This window comes from Leptodactylus fuscus, chromosome 3 (assembly GCF_031893055.1).
Source record: "Leptodactylus fuscus isolate aLepFus1 chromosome 3, aLepFus1.hap2, whole genome shotgun sequence".
Classification (NCBI taxonomy): domain Eukaryota; kingdom Metazoa; phylum Chordata; class Amphibia; order Anura; family Leptodactylidae; genus Leptodactylus; species Leptodactylus fuscus.
The window spans coordinates 75,651,424-75,667,412 of NC_134267.1; the positions used below are offsets into that span (position 1 = coordinate 75,651,424).

At 45.2% G+C, this 15,989-nt stretch overlaps 1 protein-coding gene across 1 annotated transcript in view; it reads right to left on the minus strand.

Moving 5' to 3' along the window:
• Positions 1-15,989, minus strand: part of LYST (lysosomal trafficking regulator) — a 393,838-nt gene that overhangs the window by 331,910 nt on the left and 45,939 nt on the right. The window contains exon 3 of the mRNA XM_075267816.1: positions 15,674-15,764. Within this exon, the coding sequence (XP_075123917.1) occupies positions 15,674-15,764 (91 nt within the window). The remainder of the gene's footprint in view (positions 1-15,673; positions 15,765-15,989) is intronic.

A 15,989-nucleotide genomic window follows, 5' to 3' on the forward strand; every position in this document is an offset into this window, starting at 1 on the left:
CAGTTTGGGCAAATTCATGGTGGAGGGAGCCTCTAAACAGCCCAGTTTGGGCAAATTCATGGTGGAGGGAGCCTCTAAAAAACCCAGTTTGGACCAATTCATGGTGGAGGGAGCCTCTAAACAGCCAAGTTTGGACCAATTCATGGTGGAGGGAGCCTCTAAACAGCCAAGTTTGGACCAATTCATGGTGAAGGGAGCCTCTAAAAACCCGTTTGGACCAATTCATGGTGGAGGGAGCCTCTAACCAGCCCAGTTTGGGCAAATTCATGGTGGAGGGAGCCTCTAAACAGCCCAGTTTGGGCAAATTCATGGTGGAGGGAGCCTCTAACCAGCCCAGTTTGGACCAATTAATGGTGGAGGGAGCCTCTAACCAGCCCAGTTTGGACCAATTAATGGTGGAGGGAGCCTCTAAAAAACCCAGTTTGGACCAATTCATGGTGGAGGGAGCCTCTAAACAGCCCAGTTTGGGCAAATTCATGGTGGAGGGAGCCTCTAAACAGCCCAGTTTGGACCAATTCATGGTGGAGGGAGCCTCTAAACAGCCCAGTTTGGGCAAATTCATGGTGGAAGGAGCCTCTAACCAGCAGAGTTGTGGGAAAGCAGGGTGGAGGGAGCCTCTAACCAGCAGAGTTGGTGGAAATCAGGGTGGAGGGAGCCTCTAACCAGCAGAGTTGGGGGAAATCATGTTGGAGGGAGCCTAGTATTAGCAGAATTGTGCAACGCTTATGGTGGATGAGTATGAGGATGCGGAGGAATTGGAGAGGTTGAGTACAGACATGGAGTTTCATGTTGGGGTGCTTTACACAGGTGGGCACAAAAATGACGGCTCTACCCAGTGGTGGTTCATTTTTATCAAAGTGAGCCGGTCGGCACTCTCAGCTGACAGACGGGTGCGCTTGTCAGTGATGATGCCACCGGCTGCACTGAACACCCTCTCAGATAGGACGCTGGCGGCAGGACAGGACAGCACCTCCAAGGCATATAGGGCAAGTTCAAGCCACAGGTCCAACTTCGACACCCAATACGTGTAGGGCGCAGAGGGGTCGGAGAGGACAGGGCTGTGGTCGGAAAGGTATTCCCGCAACATGCGCCTATACTTCTCACGCCTGGTGACACTAGGACCCTCCGTGGCGGCACTTTGGCGAGGGGGTGCCATCAAGGTGTCCCAGACCTTAGACAGTGTGCCCCTCGTTTGTGTGAACCGGTGAGAACTTGGTTGCCTACTGGAGGAACTGCCCTCCCTGCCGCCAACGTCACATGCTGGAAACATCTCCATCATATTCTGCACCAATTGCCTGTGGCAAGCATTGATGCGATTGGCCCTCCCCTCTACCGGAATAAAAGACGAGATGTTGTTTTTATACCGGGGGTCAAGGATAGCAAAGATCCAGTACTGGTTGTCCTCCATGATTTTGACAATACGCTTGTCGGTTGTAAAGCACCCCAACATGAACTCAGCCATGTCTGCCACAGTGTTAGTTGGCATGACTCCTCTGGCCCCACCGGAAAGTTCAATCTCCATTTCCTCCTCATCCTCCATGTCTACCCATCCGCGCTGCAACAATGGGACGATTCGAAGTTGCCCGGAAGCCTCCTGTATCACCATCACATCATCGGACAACTCTTCTTCCTCCTCCTCCTCCTCCTCCATTAAACGCAGTGAAGCGGACAGATGTGTGGACCTACTCTCCAGCTGTGACGGATCGGATGCTATCCCTAACTCCTCTGTGTGATCTGAGTTATCCCTGATGTCAATCAGGGATTCTCTCAGAACACACAAGAGCGGGATTGTAAGGCTCACCATCGCATCCTCAGAGCTCACCCTCCTTGTGGACTCCTCAAAGACCCGTAGGATGTCACAAAGGTCTCTCATCCATGGCCACTCATGGATGTGAAACTGAGGCAGCTGACTTTGTGGCACCCTAGGGTTTTGTAGCTGGTATTCCATCAAAGGTCTCTGCTGCTCAACCACTCTATTCAACATCTGAAACGTTGAGTTCCAGCGTGTGGGGACGTCGCACAAAAGCCGGTGTTGTGGCACATGCAGGCGTTGCTGGAGAGATTTTAAGCTAGCAGCGGCTACTGTCGACTTGCGAAAGTGGGCGCACATGCGCCGCACTTTCACCAGTAGCTCTGGAACATTGGGGTAGCTCTTTAGGAAACGTTGCACCACTAGGTTGAAGACGTGGGCCAGGCATGGAACATGTTGGAGTCCGGCAAGCTCCAGAGCTGCTACCAGGTTCCGGCCGTTATCACAAACGACCATGCCTGGGCCCAGGTGCAGCGGCTCAAACCATATTGCCGTCTCATCGAGGAGGGCATCCCTCACCTCGGAGGCAGTGTGCTGTCTGTCCCCCAAGCTGATCAGCTTCAGCACAGCCTGCTGACGTCTACCAACGCCAGTGCTGCAACGTTTCCAACTCGTAGCTGGGGTCAATCTAACAGCGGAGGAGGAGGCGGTGGCGGAGGAGGAGGCGGTGGCGGAGGAGGAGGCGGTAGAGGAGGAGGAGGAGGGGGGTGTTCTTCTCGTGTCCCTGCCAGGAATGTTAGGCGGGGAGACGAGGTACACCGGGCCAGTTTGGGAAGCAGTCCCAGCCTCAACTACATTCACCCAGTGTGCCGTCAGTGAAATGTAGCGTCCCTGTCCGCATGCACTTGTCCACGCGTCGGTGGTCAAGTGGACCTTTGTGCAAAGCGCGGAACTAAGGGCCCGCCTGATGTTGAGTGACACGTGCTGGTGCAAGGCGGGGACGGCACACCGGGAGAAGTAGTGACGGCTAGGGACGGCATAGCGAGGTGCCGCAGTTGCCATCAGGTCCAGGAAGGCGGGAGTTTCAACAAGCCGGAACGCCAACATCTCCTGGGCCAGCAGTTTAGCGATGTTGGCGTTCAAGGCTTGCGCGTGTGGGTGGTTAGCAGTGTATTTCTGCCGCCGCTCCAATGTCTGAGAGATGGTGGGTTGTTGTAAAGAAACGCCTGATGGTGCCTTTGATGGTGCAGGAGAAGGAGATAAGACAGGACCAGGGGAGGATGAGGTAGAAGTCAACAAAGTGGCGGAGGCAGATGAAGTGGTGTCCTGGCTCGTCCTCTGGAGTGCATCGCCAGCACAGTCAGCAGTGGCAGTGGCAGAGGCAGAGGCAGTGGCAGAGGCAGTGGCAGTGGCGTGAACGGCAGGCGGCCTTTGTCCTGCCGTTGCTGCCTGCCACGGATTCCAGTGCTTGGATTCCAAATGACGGCGCATTGAAGTGGTGGACAGGTTGCTCTTCTCAGAGCCCCTAATCAATTTCGAGAGGCAAATTGTGCAGACAACACTATATCTGTCCTCGGCGCATTCCTTGAAAAAACTCCACACCTTCGAGAAACGTGCCCTCGAGGTGGGAGTTTTTCGGGGCTGGGTACGAACTGGAACATCTTGGGAGATTCCGGGTGTGGCCTGGCTTCGCCTAAGCTGCTGACCTCTGCCTCTGCCTCTAGCTACCCTTTTTGGTGCTGCACCTGCCTCAACATCCACACTACTTTCCCCGCTTGACATCCCCCCTGTCCAGGTCGGGTCAGTGTCCTCATCATCCACCACTTCCTCTTCCAACTCCTGTCTCATCTCCTCCTCCCGCACAATGCGCCGGTCAACTGGATGCCCTGACGGCAACTGCGTCACATCATCGTCGATGAGGGTGGGTTGCTGGTCATCCACCACCAAATCGAACGGAGATGGAGGAGACTCTAGTGTTTGAGCATCTGGACACAGATGCTCCTCTGTTAGGTTCGTGGAATCGTGACGTGGAGAGGCAGGTTGAGGGACAATGAAAGGAGCGGAGAACAGCTCTGGGGAGCAGGGACAGTTTGGGTTATTGTTCTGTAAAGCTTCGGAATTTTGGGAGGAAGGAAGACAAGACTGTTGGGTAATAGGAGGAGAGGAGGCAGAGTCTGACTGGCTGCTGGACAATGTGCTGTAAGCGTTCTCTGACAGCCATTGCAAGACCTGTTCCTGGTTCTCGGGCCTACTAAGGTTTGTACCCTGCAGTTTAGTTAATGTGGCAAGCAACCCTGGCACTGTGGAGTGGCGCAATGCTTGCTGCCCCACAGGAGTAGGCACGGGACGCCCTGTGGCTTCACTGCTACCTTGCTCCCCAGAACCATTCCCCCGACCTCGCCCACGGCCTCGTCCACGTCCCTTTCCGGGAGCCTTGCGCATTTTGAATTCCTAGTTAGAAATTGGCACTGTATACCAGTAGTAAAAATTGTGGGTGCACGTAACCCCAATATATTCTTTGAATTCCCAGTCAGACACTGGCACTATATGGCAGTAGCAAGAAATGAGGGTATTTGTATTCCCAATATACTCTTTGAATTCCCAGTCAGACAATGGCACTGTATACCAGTAGTAAAAATTGTGGGTGCACGTAACCCCAATATATTCTTTGAATTACCAGTCAGAAACTGGCACTATATGGCAGTAGCAAGAAATGAGGGTATTTATAACCCCAATATATTCTTTGAATTCCCAGTCAGACAATGGCACTGTATACCAGTAGTAAAAATTGTGGGTGCACGTAACCCCAATATATTCTTTGAATTACCAGTCAGAAACTGGCACTATATGGCAGTAGCAAGAAATGAGGGTATTTATAACCCCAATATATTCTTTGAATTCCCAGTCAGACAATGGCACTGTATACCAGTAGTAAAAATTGTGGGTGCACGTAACCCCAATATATTCTTTGAATTACCAGTCAGAAACTGGCACTATATGGCAGTAGCAAGAAATGAGGGTATTTGTATTCCCAATATACTCTTTGAATTCCCAGTCAGACAATGGCACTGTATACCAGTAGTAAAAATTGTGGGTGCACGTAACCCCAATATATTCTTTGAATTACCAGTCAGAAACTGGCACTATATGGCAGTAGCAAGAAATGAGGGTATTTGTATTCCCAATATACTCTTTGAATTCCCAGTCAGACAATGGCACTGTATACCAGTAGTAAAAATTGTGGGTGCACGTAACCCCAATATATTCTTTGAATTACCAGTCAGAAACTGGCACTATATGGCAGTAGCAAGAAATGAGGGTATTTGTATTCCCAATATACTCTTTGAATTCCCAGTCAGACAATGGCACTGTATACCAGTAGTAAAAATTGTGGGTGCACGTAACCCCAATATATTCTTTGAATTACCAGTCAGAAACTGGCACTATATGGCAGTAGCAAGAAATGAGGGTATTTGTATTCCCAATATACTCTTTGAATTCCCAGTCAGACAATGGCACTGTATACCAGTAGTAAAAATTGTGGGTGCACGTAACCCCAATATATTCTTTGAATTCCCAGTCAGACACTGGCACTATATGGCAGTAGCAAGAAATGAGGGTATTTGTATTCCCAATATATTCTTTGAATTCCCAGTCAGACAATGGCACTGTATACCAGTAGTAAAAATTGTGGGTGCACGTAACCCCAATATATTCTTTGAATTCCCAGTCAGAAACTGGCACTATATGGCAGTAGCAAGAAATGAGGGTATTTATAACCCCAATATATTCTTTGAATTCCCAGTCAGACAATGGCACTGTATACCAGTAGTAAAAATTGTGGGTGCACGTAACCCCAATATATTCTTTGAATTCCCAGTCAGAAACTGGCACTATATGGCAGTAGCAAGAAATGAGGGTATTTGTATTCCCAATATACTCTTTGAATTCCCAGTCAGACAATGGCACTGTATACCAGTAGTAAAAATTGTGGGTGCACGTAACCCCAATATATTCTTTGAATTACCAGTCAGAAACTGGCACTATATGGCAGTAGCAAGAAATGAGGGTATTTGTATTCCCAATATACTCTTTGAATTCCCAGTCAGACAATGGCACTGTATACCAGTAGTAAAAATTGTGGGTGCACGTAACCCCAATATATTCTTTGAATTACCAGTCAGAAACTGGCACTATATGGCAGTAGCAAGAAATGAGGGTATTTGTATTCCCAATATATTCTTTGAATTCCCAGTCAGACAATGGCACTGTATACCAGTAGTAAAAATTGTGGGTGCACGTAACCCCTTTGAATTCCCAGTCAGACAATGGCACTGTATACCAGTAGTAAAAATTGTGGGTGCACGTAACCCCAATATATTCTTTGAATTACCAGTCAGACACTGGCACTATATGGCAGTAGCAAGAAATGAGGGTATTTGTATTCCCAATATATTCTTTGAATTCCCAGTCAGACAATGGCACTGTATACCAGTAGTAAAAATTGTGGGTGCACGTAACCCCAATATATTCTTTGAATTACCAGTCAGACACTGGCACTATATGGCAGTAGCAAGAAATGAGGGTATTTGTATTCCCAATATATTCTTTGAATTCCCAGTCAGACAATGGCACTGTATACCAGTAGTAAAAATTGTGGGTGCACGTAACCCCAATATATTCTTTGAATTACCAGTCAGAAACTGGCACTATATGGCAGTAGCAAGAAATGAGGGTATTTATAACCCCAATATATTCTTTGAATTCCCAGTCAGACAATGGCACTGTATACCAGTAGTAAAAATTGTGGGTGCACGTAACCCCAATATATTCTTTGAATTACCAGTCAGAAACTGGCACTATATGGCAGTAGCAAGAAATGAGGGTATTTATAACCCCAATATATTCTTTGAATTCCCAGTCAGACAATGGCACTGTATACCAGTAGTAAAAATTGTGGGTGCACGTAACCCCAATATATTCTTTGAATTCCCAGTCAGACACTGGCACTATATGGCAGTAGCAAGAAATGAGGGTATTTATAACCCCAATATATTCTTTGAATTCCCAGTCAGACAATGGCACTGTATACCAGTAGTAAAAATTGTGGGTGCACGTAACCCCAATATATTCTTTGAATTACCAGTCAGAAACTGGCACTATATGGCAGTAGCAAGAAATGAGGGTATTTATAACCCCAATATATTCTTTGAATTCCCAGTCAGACAATGGCACTGTATACCAGTAGTAAAAATTGTGGGTGCACGTAACCCCAATATATTCTTTGAATTCCCAGTCAGAAATTGGCACTATATGGCAGTAGCAAGAAATGAGGGTATTTGTATTCCCAATATACTCTTTGAATTCCCAGTCAGACAATGGCACTGTATACCAGTAGTAAAAATTGTGGGTGCACGTAACCCCAATATATTCTTTGAATTACCAGTCAGAAACTGGCACTATATGGCAGTAGCAAGAAATGAGGGTATTTGTATTCCCAATATACTCTTTGAATTCCCAGTCAGACAATGGCACTGTATACCAGTAGTAAAAATTGTGGGTGCACGTAACCCCAATATATTCTTTGAATTCCCAGTCAGACACTGGCACTATATGGCAGTAGCAAGAAATGAGGGTATTTGTATTCCCAATATATTCTTTGAATTCCCAGTCAGACAATGGCACTGTATACCAGTAGTAAAAATTGTGGGTGCACGTAACCCCAATATATTCTTTGAATTCCCAGTCAGACACTGGCACTATATGGCAGTAGCAAGAAATGAGGGTATTTGTATTCCCAATATATTCTTTGAATTCCCAGTCAGACAATGGCACTGTATACCAGTAGTAAAAATTGTGGGTGCACGTAACCCCAATATATTCTTTGAATTACCAGTCAGACACTGGCACTATATGGCAGTAGCAAGAAATGAGGGTATTTGTATTCCCAATATATTCTTTGAATTCCCAGTCAGACAATGGCACTGTATACCAGTAGTAAAAATTGTGGGTGCACGTAACCCCAATATATTCTTTGAATTCCCAGTCAGACACTGGCACTATATGGCAGTAGCAAGAAATGAGGGTATTTGTATTCCCAATATATTCTTTGAATTCCCAGTCAGACAATGGCACTGTATACCAGTAGTAAAAATTGTGGGTGCACGTAACCCCAATATATTCTTTGAATTCCCAGTCAGACACTGGCACTATATGGCAGTAGCAAGAAATGAGGGTATTTGTATTCCCAATATATTCTTTGAATTCCCAGTCAGACAATGGCACTGTATACCAGTAGTAAAAATTGTGGGTGCACGTAACCCCAATATATTCTTTGAATTACCAGTCAGAAACTGGCACTATATGGCAGTAGCAAGAAATGAGGGTATTTGTATTCCCAATATATTCTTTGAATTCCCAGTCAGACAATGGCACTGTATACCAGTAGTAAAAATTGTGGGTGTATATAGCCCCAATTCTATTGCTAGGGGACTTGCAGGGTATTTCTGGGGTGAAGGTGGGGGGGCACACCGTTGGAACGGGTATCGGGGTATATATCGGGTATACGGGAATACACTGACAGTGTATTCCATTCAGGATCCTGGGAAAGCTGGGTTGCGGCGATTGAGCCCGTCAGTGCCACGTTACACTGACAAGCTTCTCCCTGGAATTTAGCTCTTACAAGAGCTGTTGGTTGTCTTCTCCTTCCTATCCTAGCCTGTCTCTGCCTACCCAGAATCTAAGCCCTAGCTAGCTGGACGGAAACCTCCGTCCTCGGTGAATTGCAAGCTCAGAATGACGCGAACCTGGGCGGCGCTGTTCTTTTAAATTAGAGGTCACATGTTTTCGGCAGCCAATGGGTTTTGCCTACTTTTTTCAACGTCACCGGTGTCGTAGTTCCTGTCCCACCTACCCTGCGCTGTTATTGGAGCAAAAAAGGCGCCAGGGAAGGTGGGAGGGGAATCGAGTAATGGCGCACTTTACCACGCGGTGTTCGATTCGATTCGAACATGCCGAACAGCCTAATATCCGATCGAACATGAGTTCGATAGAACACTGTTCGCTCATCTCTACCTCTGAATAAACTTTTCACAATATAAAAAAAAATTAAAGAAATAACATTCTTTTTTGCTACAGTGCATTTCACACTTCCAGGCTGATCTACAGTCCAAATGTCACAATTCCAAATTAATTCAGAATGTGTAAACCTGCTAAATCTGCAGGGGGTTGTATACTACTTGTAGGCACTGTATATATTCCCTCTTCACCATCCGCTGTGCAGTCACGTCCAGGATACTAATACTCACTACACCCTGAGAAATTTTTTGAGGGGTGCAGTTTACAAAATGGGGTCACTCCTTTGGGGAATCCACTTTTCTGGTACCTTACAGGCTCTACAAACATGACATGGCGTCCAGACACCAAACATCTGAATCTGTACTCCAAAAGCCGCATCGCACTCCTTCCCTTCTGCGCCCTGCTGTATGCCCAAACTGCAGTTTATGCCACAGGTATGACATGTATGACACTGGTGTACCCAGGATAACGGATGTAATGTCATATGTGGGTATAAACTGATATTAGGGCACAGAAGGGAAGAAGAGTTATTTGGTTTTTGGAGCACAGACGGTTTGGTTTTTGGATGCCATGACACTTTTGCAGAGCTGAAACGACAGTAAAGTGGAATCCACTGACATGAGACCTTATTTTGGAAACTACACCCCTGAAGGATTTATCCAGGGGTACAGAGAGCATTTTTTAACCCCCAAGTGTTGGAATAACTTATTATCCATAAATGAATACGAAGCTGACTGTGAGAGGTAAAAATGACAATTTTTCCAGGAATACGTCACTTCAGTGCGTAATATGTTGTGCCCGCCTTGTATCAGAGATGAACGCTCTAAAAGCTGTTGTGCCCGGGATACCCCCTACCAGTTTTTAAGTTGGGCACAACATGTTGCGCACTGAAATGGCAAATCTCTGCAAAATTTTCATTTTTAATTCTCATTATCAGTTGCGATTTCATTTCTGGAAACTAAATAAATGCAACACTCAGGGGTTAAAAATGCTCGCTACACCACTTGATAAATCCCATCAGTGGGCTAGTGTCCAAAATGGGGTAACATGTCTGCGGATTCCACTTTATTGGCAATTCAGGGGCTTTACAAAAGTGGCATGACGTCCAAAAACCAAACTGTGCTCCAAAAACCAAAATAGCGCTCCTTCCCTTCTGTGCGCGGCTGTGCCCAAACAGCCATTTCTAGCCACAAATGGCATTAAGTACGTTATCCGGGGTACACCAGTGTCATACATGTGGGCATACACCGCCATTTGGGTACACAGCAGGACGCAGATGTGAAGGAGCGATACGTGCTTTTGGAGTGCAGATTTAGATTCTTTGTTTTTGGACACCACGTCACATTTGCAGAGACCCTAAAATTGTCCCTACAAAATAGGGTCACTTCTTGGTGAATTCCAGTTTACTGCCACCTGTGTAGTTTCTAAAATGGGGTCACATTTGACGGATTTCAATTGTATTGATACTTTAGGGGCTCAGCAAATGCGACATGGCACCAGAAAACTATTCCAGCAACATCTGCTTTCCAAAAGCCAAATAGTGCTCTTTCCATTCTGAGCCCCACCATGTACCCATACAGCAGATTATGACCACATATGGGGTATTGCCGTGTTAAGAAGAAATTGTGTAACAAACTGTGGGGGGCTTTTAATTCTTTAACTACTTGCAAAATTAAAAATATGGCGCTAAATGGACGATTAATTGGAAAAAAAAAAGTAATTTTTAATTTTTATGTCCCATTGTTAATAAAATCTGTGAATCAGCTGGGAGGCCAAAATGCTCACCAAACCCCTAGATAAATTCTATGAGGGGTGTAGTTTCCAAAATGGGGTCACTTTTAGGGGGTTTCCACTGTATTGATACTTTAGGGGCTATGCAAATGCGACATGGCACCTGAAAAATATTCCAGCAAAATCTGCCCTTCAAAAGCCAAATAGCGCTCTTTCCATCCTGAGCCCCGCCATGTTCCCATACAGCAGATTATGACCACATATGGGGCATTTCTGTGTTCAGGAGAAATTGTTTAACAAACTTTAGGGAGCTTTTTCTCCTTTATCCTCTTGTGAAAATGAAAAATTTGGGGCTAAATTGACGGTTTGTTGGAAAAAAAGTAAATTTTCATTTTCATGTCCCAATGTTAATAAAATCTGTGAAACAGCTGTAGGGTCAAAATGCTCACTATACCCTTTGATATGTTCTGTGGGGGGTGTAGTTTCCAAAATGGGGTCCCTTTCAGGGGGTTTCCACTGTATTGGTACTCTAGGGGCTCTGCTAATGCGACATGGCACCTAAAAATTATTCCAGCAAAATCTGCCATCCAAAAGCCAAATAGTGCTGCTTCCATTCCAAGCCCCTCCACGTTCCCATACAGCAGATTATGGCCACATATAGGGTATTGCCATGTTCAGGAGAAATTGTTTAACAAATTGTGGGGGGCTTTTACTCCTTTAACCCCTTGTGAAAATGAAAACTTTGGGGCCACACGGTGGCTCAGTGGTTAGCACTGTAGCCTTGCAGCGCTGGAGTCCTGGTGTTCAAATCCCGCCATGGGCATAAAACCATCTGCATGGAGTTTGTATGTTCTCCCCGTGTTTGCATGGATTTCCATCCCATATTCCAAAAAAAAAAAGACATGCTGATAGGGGAAAAAAAATGTACATTGTGAGCTCTATGTAGGGCTCACAATCTACATTTAAAAAAAAAATTTAAAAAAAAAAAAAAAAAGAAAACTTTGGGGATAAAGTGACATTTTAGTAATTTTTCATTTACACATTCCAATGTTAGTAAAATCTGTGAAACAACTGTAGGGTCTAAATGCTCACTATACCACTTGATGAATTCGGTGAGGGGTGTAGATTCTAAAATGGGGTCACTTTTGGGGGTTTTCATTGTTTTGGTACTCTAGGGGCTCTGCAAATGAGACATGGCGCCTGAAAATTATTCCAGCAAAATATGCTGTTCAAACACCCAGTGTCGCTCCTTCCCTTCCATGCACTGCCGTGTGCCCAAAAATCAGTTTACACCCACATGTGGGGTATTTCTGTGTACGGGAGAAATTGCATAACAAAATCTGAGATGTATTTTCTCCTTTAAACCTTTGTGAATGTGTTAAGTTTAGGTCTAAATGAATGTATTAGTGAAAAAAAAAAAGAAAAGTCTAAATTTCACCTACATATTTTTATTCTTATGAAATGCTTAAAGGGTTAACAAACATCCCAAATGCTGTTTTGAATAATTTGAAGGGTGTAGTTTTGAAAATGGGGTGATTTATGGGGGTTTCTATTATACAGGCCTTTATAATTCCTTTCAGAACTGAAGTGGTCCCTAAAAAATTAGTTTGGGGAATTTTCTTGTAAATCTGGAAAATTGCTGTTAAACTTGTAAGCCTTGTAACATCCTAAATAAATTAAAAGACAATCAAAAGATGATGCCAATATAAAGCAAAGATATGGGAGATAATATTTATTCACGTATTTGGGTGGTATGACTATCTGCCTGAAAAGCAGAGAATTTCACATTTTGAAAATTGCAATTTTTTCCAAATTTCCATCAAATTTCTTAGTTTTTTTTTATAAATAAATACAAAAATATTTGAAGTATAATGTGTTACGAAAAAAATAATCTCAAAATCACTTGTGTAAATTAAAGCGACTCAAAGTTATTGCCATTTAAAGTGACACGTCAGTTTTGAAAAAAAGAGGCCCGGTCCTTAACACACTTCTGGGCCTGGGCCTTAACCGGTTAATGTGGATGTAAGACTTTTCCTAAATACACTGCTTCAGCAAAACTGCTTTGTTTGTCCACTATCTTACTTTATTCAATTCATTGTTGATACAGCCTTTGACTTATCTGCTCAAAAGTCAAGTGATGCATCTGCCTGCTCTCAGGGAGGAGGGGCTAAGTGCACGGGAGCGAGCCTGTGTTTCTAGCTATTCCTGTGTCTACACCACGTGACCTTCCTGCTCTCAGATAGGGGAGAGGAGCTGCTTTCATTTCTGAACTCGTCTTCTGTTCTCCCAGTTATCAGGCTAGCTAATTCAATTGTGTTCATTATGGCAAGCAGTCTCTGTATGTAACACAGAATGGAGTTGCTCCTGCCTGTACTTCATAGTCCAATATTGTGCATATAGTGTTGTTTGAGAACCTTTGATGACATCACAGGCTCTTCAGCCGCCCCACAGGATCACGCTATGTGGTGGGCGGAGCTACACACTAATTTATGGGCGGAGCTAAACGGCAGGTGAAACCCCACCCACCAAATGACGCAAGAAACCAGGAAGAAAGAACATTTTACAGCAGTGAAGACTGGTGAGTATGCGACGTGGGAATACCCCTTTAAAGATTAGGTCTGTGATTGAGCCTCTGTGGTCAGATGAGTTTCAATAGCCAGGGTCGGATCCAGGGCTCGGCGAGCCGGGCAACCGCCCGGGGCCCCACGGCGCGGCCAGGACCTAACAAAATGGTCCCGGTCGCCGATGAGCTGAATACATAGGTGTTTAAAGCAGGAGCTGTCACAGTTCAGCTCCTGCTTTAACGCTGAGCTCCGGCATTTGTAGCCGCGATGTGATGACGTCATCACATCGCGGCTACAATATGTGTATGAGGGAGAGAGCTGCAGGGGAGCAAGGAAAGGAGAGTGTGAGTGTGTGTGTGTGTGTGTGTGTGTGTGTGTGTGAACAGCATGACACTGGGGCAGATGAACGGAGGGAGAACGGCATGACACTGGGGCAGATGAAGGGGGAAGAACGGCATGATACTGGGGCAGATAGAGGGGGGGAGAACAGCATGACACTGGGGCAGATGAAGAGGGGAGAACAGCATGACACTGGGGCAGATGGAGGGGGGGAGAACGGCATGACACTGGGGTAAATGAAGGGGAAGAGAACAGCATGACACTGAGGCAGATGAAGGGGGGAGAATGGCATGATACTGGGGCAGATGAAGGGGGGGGATGGCATGACACTGGGGCAGATGAAGGGGGAGAGAACCGCATGACACAGGCAGATGAAGGGGGGAGAATGGCATGACATTGGGGCAGATGAAGGGGGGAGAACGGCATGACATTGGGGCAGATGGAGGGGGAGAGAACGGCATGACACTGAGGCAGATGAAGGGGGGAGAATGGCATGATACTGGGGCAGATGAAGGGGGGAGAACGGCATGACATTGGGGCAGATGAAGGGGGGAGAACGGCATGACATTGGGGCAGATGAAGGGGAGGGGAGAACAGCATGACACTGGGGCAGAGACGGGGGGGACATGAAACTGTGGGCAGATAAAGGGGGAGAAAGGCATGAAACTGGGGACAGAGATAGAGGGGGGAACATGAAACTAGGGGTAGATGAAGGGTGTATATGAAAATGGGAGAGAGACGGAGGGGGGACATATAATTTACGGGTGACTGTAGGAGGATTATACTGTGTGGAATCACATGAAAAATGAATGAGAATGGGCGGAGTCAACATAAAAGTGGGCGGGGCCTAATTTGCTGCGGCGCGCGCCACACATTTCGTTCCCTCTTTCTAGTCTTCAACAGTTGGGAAGTACAGGTTAGAAGTGCGAGACCCCCCAGTAAGTAGGGCCCCGCCAAAGTCAATTGCCCAGGGCCCCACAAACCCTGGATCCGCCACTGTCAATAGCTTCATTATACACCGTGCAAATCTACTTTGGAGCATTACGTACTATGGTAGGTTTCTGTGGAGCATTATATTGTGGGGGCCACTAAAGTGACTTATACTGTGTGGGGCCACTGGAACATTATACTGCGTGATGAGAGAACAGAATAAATGGCAGAATGATGTGCAAAAAGGCATAATAAAAGATAAGTACAGGTAGCAACATTTATGCTTCAAATGTGGATAGAGTGGGGGGGGGGGGGGAATCCACATCAAAACTCTCGTCCAAAAGTGGACTCACCTTCAGAAGGTTAGGGGACCAAAAGATTGTCTGCACTACTGTCCTTTATTTTAGACGACAAACTTTTTTTTTTTTTTTAATATGAAAGCTATTATACTGACTAAATGTAACTAAATAAAATGAAATTATCTCATATCTGAGCAGCTAAAATTCTCTAAAATACACACATTACTAAGAAACCAAAGCTCTTGAAGGGAGTCTGACAACTCGCTCAAGCAAATTCAACTAGTACATCAGATTATACAGAGCACATTACAATGATAAACTGACACTAGAGATGAGCAAATATGCTCGAATACCTCGGCCGCATAGCTCCTGGCGGCAGGGACACTTTCGGGGCATCAAATTTTTACTGCCCCTCGCACATTCCCTGTCGCCGGGAGCAATGCAGCTGAGGTATTCGATCGAGCATATTCACTCATCTCTAACTGACACATCTGTTATGCACATCACTTTTGTAAATTTGGAAAAAAAACAACTTTGACTTTATATGTAAATGAGGCAGTTGGTGCAGATGGGAGGGGCACTTTAGCTCCTGAAGCCCTTCTCTTGCTGCTCAAGAAGGATGGGTGATGTCAGAGCAGTGGGAGGATCAACTTCTATTACACAGGGTGTTGCAGGCAGGAAATGGTAGGAGTTTTAATAGCAAAAGAAGAACTCCCGGGAACTAAAGGTATGCCCCCAGTGAACCAAATATATAATCTGCATACCATTTCAAAATAGTTTTTCTATAAATCTACAAGTGATATACAAGGCATTTTGTTGAACATTATAATGTGGTCTATAATATGGTGGTGAGTGGTGACAGTTGAATATGCTTGGGAGAGGTGGAATACTACCTTTAAAAAGATATTTTTTTTAAATTCAATTCTTTCTTTACTCCCTTTTCAGATGGAGTTATATTTTCTGAAATTGTTTTATAGTTTTACCTCTTTCCTTGTCATATTCCATAGGAATCTTCCAAACCAAAGGTAGAAGAGACAAAATTAGAGTCATAAGTTCTTCTCGACAGGTTAAACTCTGTAATAAACACAAAAATTTAATATTTTGTGTATGAACATGGAAGTAGTAGACATGTCAACACCTAAACTCTCAATGACTATAAAGCACTGCACTCATTGGTCATTTTTTTTTTCATTTTAAAGGTATATCTGTAAACCTCAGTTAAAGATGCTTTCCCATCATAGAAACTGATGCCATATCACTAAAATTTGCCACATAGCAATATTCCATTTAACCATAATC